General features: G+C 41.6%; 1 protein-coding gene across 1 annotated transcript in view; it reads left to right on the top strand.

Annotated features, from left to right (window-relative positions):
• Positions 1–10,471, top strand: part of LOC141264959 (metalloreductase STEAP4-like) — a 30,222-nt gene extending 19,751 nt beyond the window's left edge. The window contains exons 3-5 of the mRNA XM_073677410.1: positions 3,317–3,844; positions 5,301–5,465; positions 5,777–10,471. Of these exons, the coding sequence (XP_073533511.1) occupies positions 3,317–3,844; positions 5,301–5,465; positions 5,777–6,022 (939 nt within the window). The 3' untranslated portion in view covers positions 6,023–10,471. The remainder of the gene's footprint in view (positions 1–3,316; positions 3,845–5,300; positions 5,466–5,776) is intronic.
• The last annotated feature ends 2,698 nt before the right edge of the window (positions 10,472–13,169 follow it).

Raw genomic sequence — 13,169 nt, 5'->3', positions numbered from 1 at the left:
CTCTGCAGATGGATTAGTTAGTCCTCAAAAGGACTGTTTGTTAAGATGGATATGTGTAATGTACAGTTTTTCTCCCTACACTACCTAATACACAAGCAAATCTCTCCCTGACGCAGCAGCACCTCTCCCTACACTGTCTAATTCCGGAGTGACTGTGACGAACATGGCGGTGCCAGGTCTGATATAGACCCCATGACCCTATGCGGCCAGCCAATCACTGTAATGCCACAACCAACATGGCATTACAGTGAGTGGCAGGCAATCCCTGCATGTTGATTGGCGCTCTAATGAGCGCCAAACATGCAGGGAGGGGACCCAAGCTCCCGTTGAGCAACCACGGAAATACTCGGCGAGCGCCGAGCACCTCGAGCAGTGAGATGCTCGGGCGAGCACCAAGCAATAGCGAGCATGCTCGCTCATCACTACTTGTAATCCATTGGCAAATTCTTATGTAAATGAGTTCACAACTTTAGGACCTTGGCCTGCACTTTTCAGCTCTCTGTCCTATCGCCCTCTTACTCCTCCCAGTGTCATCCTCCTGCCAGTAATTGACAGGTCACTCATCTCTGTGACCTGCTCCACCGGCCAACATCTTGTACAGGCAGCGTCATTACAGAGGTAGCGCATGTGCAGTAACATCCTGATTATTTTGCGAGACCTGCAATATTCAATTGCACATGTGCCGCCACCGGGAATGATGGCACCTGCGTAAGATCTCAGGCGGGAAAACAGGTCACAGAGGCTGACATCTTGCACATGTACTATTATTCCCAAAGGTGGCACATGCACAGATGGATTTTCCAGCTCTCGCAATGTCATCAGCACAGTAATGAACATGTGCCTCATCCCACAAAATTACAGCACTGGCCAGTGGAACAGGTCACAGAGAAGAGTGACCTGTCAATCACTGGCAGGAGGATGACACCAGGAGGAGAAAGAGGCCGTAGAGCTATAGAAGCAGGTCAAGCCCCTGAAGTTGTGAGCGCGCAAAGGAAACAGCTTATAAAATTAGATAAATTAATACACAATAAAAGAACCAATACACAGAGTGGATATTCATCATTTGGGGTCAACAGTAAGTGTTACATTTTCGTGTAGCACCACAACTTGAAAAGTGAAGCATTACACACTGCCTTTCATATCAATGCGTTGTATGTATAATGCAGGACATGACAGGTCCTCCAGAGTAAGAGGCACTTTTTACAACCGAACTCCATTCTGATCAAGAGATGAGGGTCCTGAATAAGTAAAATACTCTATTACAGTAATACCTTGACTTATGAGTTTAATTCGTTCTATGACTGAGCTCTTAACTTAATTTTCTCTTATATTAAATTAAATTTCCCCATTAAAATGAATTGAAATGCTATTAATCCGTTCCAGCCCCCGAAAAACCACACCAATTTTTCGTGTTAGGTGTTTTTAAATAAAAAAAATTAACTTTATTATTAACAAATACAGTAATGTACTATATGAAAAACTATTAAACGTGTAACTATTGTTCTGTACTTTTTTTTATTTATTTATTTATTTATTTTTATTTTTTAATAACTTCACTTAATCATCCTCACATATAAAATTAGCAAATATTGAACCCTAAAGCCAACACTCCAAAGAGTCAGAGTGTGTACATAATAATACAGTATACTATACATTGCTGCACATGTGAAATAACATACAGTACTGCCACAGAAAAAATAGCAGAAGCATAAAGCAAAAAATAACCATTATCCCATGTACAGCCCCATGTCAAATGCATGTGACTCGCCCCCTGGGCCGTGGGGCACTCGAGACCGGGCTTCAGGGCAATGCTGGGAGTAGTAGTGGCGACCCGGTCCCGTGGCTCAGGGGGGTCAGACCCAGGTTGTGGCAGTCTCTGTATCAGTATAATGCAATGTCAGACTACACCACCCGTGGATTGCGGTCACTGAGAACCGCCGCTGCTGAGCAGACCTCTGAGGCTGATGTTGTGAGGGCAGCAGAGGGTAGTATAACTCCCCACGGGAGGAGTATAGCCTCAGGATAGTGAGTGTGGATGATGGGAATTATGGTGCACGAGCGCAGCAGGAACGACTCAGAGTCTTTGCAGTGCAGTTCAGGGTCTTTACTGATGGTGATAAGGCAGACCCTCCCGGGAGTACTGGCTAGCATAAGAGGCCTGGTCAGTCTTTGAGCAAACTGGAGTTCCCCTGGCCAGGTGGAGTTGTAGGCCTCCCCGTCTATCTGCACTCTTCCTGGCTACCTTGCTGTAAGCGAGTGGAAGTAGCGTGGAAGTACCGTGTGGTGCTCACCCGTATGGCTGGTGACTTGGGGCCTTCTGATAGCCCCCGCTCCTCGATGGCGGTGCTGGTCCCTTGCTCGTGACTGAGCCTCCGGGCTTCTATGGCCAGAGGACATGAAATCCCCTGCCGGCGGGTTTCTGCTGCTGGGTATATATAAGTCCCCACAGCCTCGGACTCATGTGTCCGGTTCTTAGCGTCTTCTGCCAGGACGAACTCCGCTTAGCTCAAGTCCCTGGTCTTCAGCTCCTGCTCCTACAGAGCTCCTCGCTGTTACTTTCCCTGTGTCTGGAACTAACTCCAGGCTCTGACTCACTAACCCCACCCCAGATCCAGTTTATATAGGGCAGGTTCCTCCCCTATCTGGTCTGGGACAGGAGGTGTTGCATGTTTAAGGGCTCCTGACCAGGAAACCTCCCACTTGCTCTCAGACGTAATATTTCTATTACTGTGGTAACCAGACCCCTGGGGTGCCACACATGCAGAATGCAGTGCTAAAAAATAACAATAGAATCCACCCCAGGAAAATTAAACAAAAGGAAAGGTCAAAAGTGCAACAGCAATGACAGAGGTGCTTGTATGGCACGTGGTGATTATCATAAACTCACTAGCTCTTAACTCAGATCTCGACTCGCATCATAAAACAATAAATCAATTGAGCGACAGCTCGTCTCTCAGAAAATTGGTAAGTAGATGCCCTCAGTCAAGGTATCACTGTAATTCAATATTTCCTAATATGATGTTTGAAAATGGGTTTTCTACACTTGACAATATCATTAAGAGGAGTTTCTAATTGCAATATGTCAATTTGCAAACTCAATGAGTTATGCAAGGAAATTAAATCAGGACGACCTTTCTAAAAAGTTAGAAGGGTCCTCTCACAATGGGATAACTTGCCATCTTTTGGGCATAGCCGATGCTTCTGGGTCTAATGGAAAACAAGTTTTATTTGAGTGCCATATCCCAAATATCTCAGATATATCAAAGTAGACGCTCATGATTACACAATCTTGAAACGTGGACTTTTCTCACAACAGGTTTTGATTTGCGGTGACAACAACAAGGCAAAGGAAGAAGTTATGGAGATCGCCCGTTCTCTTGGACTTACGCCGCTGGACCAAGGATCTCTACTGGCGGCCAACGAGATAGAGAACTACCCATTACAACTGTTTCCAATGTGGAGACTGCCATGTTACATCTGTGCCGGATTCACAGTGTTGATTTTCCTCTATTGCTTGGTGACTGAAGTGTTTCATCCCTTGGCTGAAAGAAAAGAAGACACCTCCTATCTTCTTGCCATATCGATTCCTAACAGGGTGTTCCCTATTGTGTCCCTTATTCTTCTAGCTTTAGTTTACCTAGCGGGAATCATTGCTGCTATCATCCAGCTCTATAAAGGCACAAAATATAGCCGCTTCCCCAAATGGCTGGACCAATGGATGCTCTGCCGAAAACAGCTGGGACTTATAGCCTTGGCGTATGCTTTTCTACATGCTATCTACACCTTGGTTATGCCAATTCGGTACTATGTACGATGGTGGGCAGACTACTATCTAGCCAAACAGGTAATCAGTGCGTATACTATAGTATAACCAGACCCCAAATATTTGCAGGTTGTACATTGTAACATTCATGGGCTTCACCAGAGAATCCTAAAAAGAAAGTAGAGTTCACGATAAAGTTTGCAATAATTTCTACTGTATGGATGCATTTTATTGTCGCCCGTTCCCATGTTTTATTATATTTTTACTTTAGGGATACCTGAAAAAACATATGTGGCCAGCTGCAAAATGCCCTTTAAAGGGACCATATAATCAAAAAATAGCATCATTTAAATTTTTGCCTTATTTTTTATTAATTTTGGTGATATTGTTTCATTTGTAAAGTCACTATATTTTAAAGTATCCTAAAATCTCATAATAGTTTGATATTTCCTGTTCTATACAGATGACTTTTCAGCAGTCTCATTATGATCAAGGGCAGGATTACAATGGCATATACAGTATACAATAGATAACACAGGATCCGCCATTCACTACAGCTGATGTCACAGCTCACCTCCTCCTCCTCCTGTACAATGACTGATAACACCCCTATATACAGTAGAAAACACAGTATCCACCAGTCACAATAGGTGATGTCACAGCTCACCTCCTCCCCCTCCTGTACAATGACTGATAGCACTTCTATATACAGTAGATAACACAGGATCCACCATTCACAATAAGTGATGTCCCAGCTCACCTCCTCCTCCTCCTGTACAATGACTGATAACACCTCTATATACAGTAGATAACACAAGATCCACCATTTACAATAGGTGATGTCACAGCTCACCTCCTCCTCCTGTACAATAACTGATAACACCTCTAAATATAGTAGTTAACATGGGATCCACCATTCACAGTAGGTTATGTCACAGCTCACTTCCTCCTATTCCTGTACAATGACAGATAACACCTGTATATACAGTAGATAACACAGGATCCACCATTCACAATAGGTAATGTCACAGCACACCTCCTCCTCCTGTACAATGACTGATAACACCTCTATATACAGTAGATAACGTGGGATCCACCATTCACAGGAGGCGATGTCACAGCTCACTTCCTCCTCCTGTACAATGACAGATAACACCTCTATACACAGTAGATAACACAGGATCCACCATTCACAATAGGTGATATCACAGCTCACCCCCTCCTCCTCCTGTACAATGACTGATAACACCGCTATATACAGTAGATAACACAGGATCTAGCATTCACAATAGGTGACATCACAGCTCACCTCCTCCCCCTTCTGTACAATAACTGATAACCTTTTGATTAGTAAAATGTATAGATGATACTTTTTACATACGGTAAGTGCTTCATTAACAATTTTGATACATAGTTGTAGTAGTCAAAGACAATATCTCAGGGAAAGGGGGAAGTGGAAGGTGTCTGAGATTACAATTATGATGGTCACATTAAAAATGTTCTAGAAATCATAATTGCCCCTATTGTTTCTTTTCAGATAAAAAGCAATGATACATACCCATTCAGAAACTACTATGCCTGGCTTTCTGACTCCTACGTGGCATTGGGCATATTAGGATTTTTCTTTTACACTTTATTAGGCATCACATCGCTGCCATCAGTAAGCAATGCTGTCAACTGGCGGGAATTTCGCTTTGTACAGGTGAGCACATTGTATAATCCCATACATGTTCCTTTTTAGAATTTGTGATTAGAAAATTGGCTTTGCCATTATCTTTGAATTGCTCACTAATTTCAGTAAAATCATTTTTATTCATTGCCCTTACATATGGGGAATGGATTTATATTTTAAAAGGTTTTCTTACTTTATTGCATTGTAGTATATGTAGATTATCATTTTTATTTTTATTTTTTTCATTATTTTTTCTTCTATTTTATTCCTTTTCTTTTGTTTTTCTTTCTCAAGTTTGGAACTAACTCATTTTTTTTTATGTTTTATTACATTATTTACAGTCAAAATTAGGCTACCTGACTTTGGTGCTGTGTACGGCACATACACTTGTCTACGGCGGAGACAGATTCATCTATGGACCTTTCTACCGATGGTATCTCCCTCCAGCTTTTGTGCTTTCATTAATTATCCCATGTGCAGTACTGGTCATGAAATTCATCCTGATTGTGCCATGCCTGGACCAGAGGATCACAAACATCCGCCAGGGCTGGGAAAGGAAATCAAAGGCGACCAGTAATGACAGCTGAAACATATGACCATCCACAGACATACTTCAATACTAAAAAGAACAAACATGTCCCCGTGACCATGAGCACTTTAAAGAACGACCCAAAAATAATGATGTGTGACATCTACACTGGGTTAGGATCTAAGGTTTCAGTCCTTCTCTTAAAGAATGGGAGATCAGGACATCTGGTGGACATTTGATTGGTCGGAGAAGGCGCAGGCCATACCCTTGAGGAACACTCATGCCTACAAGCCACCTATCCCAATTTTGCCAAGACTGTCCTGATTTTCTCTTAAATAATCCCGGCAAATTTTACATTTCCCAGGAGCAAAAGGGTTGGGTTTACACGACGCCCTCCACAAATGCTGGTTCTATTTGGGATTGGAAGCAAGACCAGGAGGAACCTAAGCAGGACTAAAGCGTCTCTACAATGCCAATGCCAATGTTGATAAGGGTTCTAATGTCTTCTTTTTGTAAGGGCATCTGGGTGGGGGTTCCAGACTCTTTTGGACCCCCATTTGGGTGCTCCGCTATCATCTGATGACAAGATGATTGTGTTAAGCAGACGTTAGTTGTTATGGGGCTTATAAAATATGGAGCAAAACTCAGTTTGGCGCCCTTCACATTATTCTATGAGTTATACTCCCCTCTCACGTCAGCATTGGTAGCAAACAGTTATATAAAGATGAGCTGATTAACACTAAAGGAATCAAATTCGTTATGAATTTTTGGTTATTTAATTTATGCAAATCCAGCAAAAAACGGTGGCCAGTTTTCTGCCATTCTTCTGAATTCTGAAGGCCAAGAAGGGTTAAAAAAAAAACAGCTCATCACATTTATTTGCTCTCTGCTATGCCCTCTGATTGGATACTTTTTGGTTTTCTCCTCCTTCCTGGTCCTCTGGAAGGCATCATTTGGTCACATGGGGAGCGATGTACATCAATGGCATGAGTGGTATCACAGATGACCACATGGGGCACAACGCAAGTCATTAAAGGGATATTTCTAAGTTGCCTCTTGAGCAGCTCAGAGCTATGCAATCTCTTTACTTCCTCGTGGCTTCGGGGGCAGATGCTCTTCTATGAGTAACAGTTCTGGTCGGGAGTAGTGTTGAGTGAATTTGTTCGGCATTTTCAAATTCGGGTTCGTGCTTGGGGTTCCGGCTTGTACACGCCACGCAGAGGTGGAAAATGAAGGATGTTCATGGGCGGAGTCGATTTTTGGGGGCGAACAAGCCGGAACCCCGAACACGATCCTGAATTTGAAATGCCGAACAAATTCGCTCAACACTAGTTGGGAGCTTAGTCCTGCCAGAGCACAAGAAACTGCTGATGCTGGATGCCAGGGGATTGTGATTGTACACGACTGATAAGGGAACTTTGATTAGGAGTTGAGAGGGAGGTGAGCAGCTAACAGCTGTATAGAAATCAATGGGCTAGGGCTGACTGCGATGTTAGAAGTTATCTCCTCAGCCTGGAAAGTAACTACTGCAGATATTTGGATGCTAAGCTCTGGTGGACAAGCTATTTTGAAACCAGCAGTACACTATGTAAGATAAAAGATCTCATATGAGAATGACAGCAGATAGAAAAAGAAAGTCAATTGCAAACTTGCTTATTTTCATGTTGTCTAATTAACTGAGGCAATTTAATAACTTGAGAATACTCCTTTAATGTCAGTGACACACGATGTTCCAAAGTGACCGCATGGGAATTAGAAAAAAACTTGAGAGAGGATAGGATAGAAAAGGGGTCTTTTGGAGGACCAGGCAGGCAACAGTGGTGGCAGGATAGGTAAGGAGATGGCTGAGAAGAGGTGAGTAAGAGCTTACTAGTTTTTTTTTACCCCTTCCTGGCAGATTCGATTGGCATTGCATTTCCTTAATGGAAGCAGAATTGAGTGAATTGACCCAAATTCAATTTCGGGAAATCATCATAAATCTTTAAGGGTCTCTATGCTAATGTCTATTACATACAGTTATAATGCGTATGAGATTCCATTTCCAGCGGGTTACCTCTCCTGACATGTTTTTATTTGTAAACATTTATGTTACCCATAAAATAAAAACTCTAAAACATCTTACATAAAAAATTCTTAATTGTGCAGTCCCTCTGTTATTCTTCCTGCAAATCTATGATGAAATTGCAAGCTGGGAGTCACCAGCACTGGGTGTGTCTCTATACAACTTCATACTGTCCAATCAGGGCTGGCAGTGTCACACTCAGTAAGGACACACCCTATTGTCAAGGGGAATTTTAACACCCAGTTGTCAGTTTATTCATACATTTCCAGGAGTAATAACATCACAACAAAAGCATCTCAGATAAGACGCTCTAGAAATGTCATTTTCTAGGGTGTACACAAATTTACTGAAACAGACATTTCAGGGGAGGTGACAAGTTCTTTCAGTGTTGCATTATAAGACCACATTCACACGTTAAGTATTTGGTCAGTATTCTAAATCAGTATTTGTAAGCCAAAACCAGGAGTGGGTGATAAATACAGAAGTGGTGACGTGTTTCTATTATACTTTTCCTCTGATTGTTCCTCTTCTGATTTTGTCTTACAAATACTGATGTAAAATACTGACCAAATACTGAGTGTGAACGTGGCCTAAATTCATCTAATCCCAAATCTTTATCAATATGCACTATAAATAATATTTATCTCCAAAGTCATGCATATTTTATATACAGTAAACATTATATTATAACAGTGACAATCCTTTAAGCTTTATATTAAATATGGTATATGTCACATATTTAAAGGGACAATTCACATTTATTAAAAAAAAAAAGTTATATCTGTTATTTATCAATTTTTCTGACTATCAATAATAGACAAAATTCTAACTTGACAGTGCTGGGGTTTGTCTGCAGCATTATTTGCTCAATGACTTTACACTTACTTGGCCTTATGGCCCCCTTTGTTTAAAGAGGTCCTCCAACTCATGGGGGCAAATATTCTAGTCCTGTCTAATTTTTAGACTTCCTTAGACCAGAAAGCCTGAGAATGAGCTAAATATACAGGTATCCCTGTGCTTCATCCTTCGTGATAATTGTGCCGTGTCTTTAGCACCTGTACTTTTTTGTACCTGTACATTTTATTTTGTGTAAAGGAAAAGCAGTGAATGACAACATCTGAAAGTGATTTAGCAGGTGCCATTTTGGGACGCCATTGAAAAGCATGTATTGAAGGCACCATGTGGCCAATGTGCCCCCCAACCAATTTTGCCAGACGATGCAAGCAAATGGACACCATCTCACACTTTTTATTAGAGGATGGTCTTGCCACTTTTGCCTTAATGCACCTCGTTACTAATATGGAGCAATTTTTGTGAACTGTAAACTACCATAATTGCAAAAAATCATAGATTCATCTATTCTTTATTGCAGACACTGGACACAAGTCTCCTGTTACTATAGATGTAGGTGTTGGACATTGACAATTCTGCATTCTGCTGCTGCGGTAAAATGCTGCAGTGGCCAAAAAAATATATATTTCAACCCATCGTTAATCCTCTAGCAACCAGTCTGCCTCGTATCATTCAGCTGTTCAGCTAACACCTGCATTGGCACTGTGAATTGGATCGCCGGAGGAAGCTACATGGCATCGGTAGTTCATTCCCAAAGGTGTCACAGGCAGATCATTTATATAGATATCTATAAAAGAAAAAACTTTTTCATCCTTTTATTGCCTGTGTACAAAGTATTTGCTCGAATAAAAGATGGATAATACATTGGACAAGGGTTTAAACTCTTTTCAGGCTGTCCAGGCAGCTGCCAGCAGGGGGAGCTCACAGCATATAAATTCATGCTGCCACTATTGACTTCAATGGGATCTGTATATATTTGCCGTCAGTAAGCACCCCCTTGTGGTAGTTATAGGAAATGCATTCTGATTCCAAAACCGCTGCTGGAGAAATATAGCGTTACATGACTGCCAGAGTCTGACAGAGTTGGGAGTGCTATATCACAAAGGATGGCCAGAGAGAAGGTGCCCCCCTATAATGGCCATATAGAAAAGGCTCGCTATGACTCTTATAGGACTCTTATAGGAAAATGGTACCAGATTATGAAAAATCTGGATTAGTAGATAGTTATGAAAAAATATATAAGAGTAAAATGTACAGGGAAAATATTTGCAAAGATGACAGCTTCAAATAATACACTTTATGTTATGGCAATATTGCTTACACATACAAGTTATATTTTTGTCTTGTGATATTCCGGATTTGCTACATTATTCAGGCCATTTTCCCTCATTCCGGACCTGGAACTTTTTTTTTTTTTAAATACACTATTAAAACCTGTAAAAAATGTTATCCTTTGGATATTCAAATAAGTATCTTTTTTTTTATAATACATGGGGTCTAATTTTTATGTTTTTGTCGGATTTTGTTTTTCACATTTGTAAAATATTTTTTTGTATGACCACAAAGGATCAATAAAATTAATTTTAAATTCTGTTCCCTGTGTGCAGCAACCACTTTTGTATATCGGACACGGTTTCATTTTTATTTTAGTTATGGGGCTAGATAGATACGTCTCCATTACCAACCTCTGGGCTTGATGCCGGCTGGCACTACAGAGCTGACATCAACCCCAGTAAATATTTCCCCCATTGACACGGCACCATCTCATGTGATGCGCCAATTCTGGAGCGACTGCGGGCTGATATTTTTAGGCTGGGAAGAAGCCAATAAAAATGGACATTCCCAGCCTGATAATATCAGCTCACAGCTGTCTGCTTTACCTTGGCCGGTTATCAAAAATAGGGGGGACCCCTATTATTGTACTTATTATTAATATTATTATTATTGTAAATTATTTATTTATTAGGTTAAACATAAGATCTCCCTTATATAACAACTCTCCCTGAGCTGCTTCCAGAGTAGAGTGTTCCGAGCATCACGTCATCGGGTCTCATATAGAACCCCACGACACGATGCAGCTGGCCAATCACAGTAATGTCAGTGGCCAACATGGTTACGGCATTACTGTGTATGGCGGGCAGTCCCCACATGTTTATTGGCTGTCTTACAGACACGAAACATGCGTGTTGGCGACTTGAGCATAGCATTCGAGCACCTGCAATACTTGATCAAGTAACGAACGTACCTGAGTACCCCAATGTTCGATCAAGTATTGAACAGTGCCAAGCACGCTCGCTCATCACTATTTATCGTCATTGTATAGGAGAAGGAGGAGGTGAGCTGTGACATCACCTATTGTGAATGGTGGATCCTGTGTTATCTACTGTATGTAGAGGTGTTATCAGTCATTGTACAGGAGGAGGAGGTGAGCTGTGACATCACCTATCGTGAATGGTGGATCCTGTGTTATCTACTGTATATAGAGATGTTATCAGTCATTGTACAGGAGGAGGAGGTGAGCTGTGACATCATCTATTGTGAATGTTGGATTCTGTGTTATCTACTGTATATAGAGGTGTTATCAGTCATTGTACAGGAGGAGGAGGTGAGCTGTGACATCACCTATCGTGAATGGTGGATCCTGTGTTATCTACTGTATATAGAGATGTTATCAGTCATTGTACAGGAGGAGGAGGTGAGCTGTGACATCACCTATTGTGAATGGTGGATCCTGTGTTATCTACTGTATATAGAGATGTTATCAGTCATTGTACAGGAGGAGGAGGTGAGCTGTGACATCACCTATTGTGAATGGTGGATCCTGTGTTATCTACTGTATATAGAGGTGTTATCAGTCATTGTACAGGAGGACGTGAGCTGTGACATCATCTATTGTGAATGTTGGATCCTGTGTTATCTACTGTATATAGAGGTGTTATCAGTCATTGTACAGGAGGAGGAGGTGAGCTGTGACATCACCTATTGTGAATAGTGGATCCTGTGTTATCTACTGTATATAGAGGTGTTATCAGTCATTATACAGGAGGAGGAGGTGAGCTGTGACATCACTTATTGTGAATGGTGGATCCTGTGTTATCTACTGTATATAGAGGTGTTATCAGTCATTGTACAGGAGGAGAGGTGAGCTGTGACATCACCTAATGTGAATGGTGGATTATGTTATCTACTGTATATAGAGGTGTTATCAGTCATTGTATAGGAGGAGGAGGTGAGCTGTGACATCATCTATTGTGAATGGTGGATCCTGTGTTATCTACTGTATATAGAGGTGTTATCAGTCATTGTACAGGACGAGGAGGAAGTGGTGAGCTGTGACATCACCTATTGTGAATGGTGGATCCTGTGTTATCTACTGTATATAGAGGTGTTATCAGTCATTGTACAGGAGGAGGTGAGCTGTGACATCATCTATTGTGAATGTTGGATCCTGTGTTATCTACTGTATATAGAGATGTTATCAGTCATTGTACAAGAGGAGGAGGAGGTGAGCTGTGACATCTCCTATAGTGAATATTGGATACTGTGTTATCTACTGTATATAGAGGTGTTATCAGTCATTGTACAGGAGGAGGAGGTGAGCTGTGACATCACCTATTGAGAATGGTAAACCAGAAGTATTTGTCTAGTATTAGATTTAGTGACCAGTGTGCAAAATTGCAAGACTTCTGTTTTTTTTTCATAAAACAGTGATATGAAAATTTGCAGTGACACTGCAGGGAAACTGAAGACTTGCTGCTAGGTTTCCCCACCGATTACAGCTGATCGTTGGAGATCCCAGGACATGGACATTTTGAGAAGCTTCTTGTTACACACACGCCACCTAAGTTCAGATAGGGGCAATACCGGTTACATGAATTCGTTGGAATCCTCGGGGAACCGTTACTCAGGGCGACCATAGACCATGTGCTGCAACTTCTCTCACGCACACGATAGATTCAGTTGCTGACAAGAGTCTTCATAAATGGTAGAACAGTAACATTTAATGAGGCACGGCCAGTGCAATGCAAATGTCTCTTTGAGGAACAAGCTCCAGTAATACCAGTACAGTCTCCTTTGCAGCTCAGCAGTACACAGTCTATTATCCAGTAGCACAGTACAGCACAGTTTTAATGCAGACACAACCACAGGCTTTTCCTTCACAAGGACTAAATGGTACACAGCATTCTTTATCCTGCATGGAGATGGAGAGGGGAAGGGTGTGATGAGGGAGATGATCTCTATGGCAGGCTTCCTTTCAGTCCTTATCTTCCTGACTGATAACACTCCACAC

This window comes from Phyllobates terribilis, unplaced genomic scaffold, assembly GCF_046119375.1.
Source record: "Phyllobates terribilis strain yellow unplaced genomic scaffold, ASM4611937v1 Scaffold_4__5_contigs__length_816908805, whole genome shotgun sequence".
Classification (NCBI taxonomy): Eukaryota; Metazoa; Chordata; class Amphibia; order Anura; family Dendrobatidae; genus Phyllobates; species Phyllobates terribilis.
The sequence above is the reverse complement of the archived record's forward strand: the minus strand, read 5'-3'. Positions and strand labels throughout refer to the sequence as shown.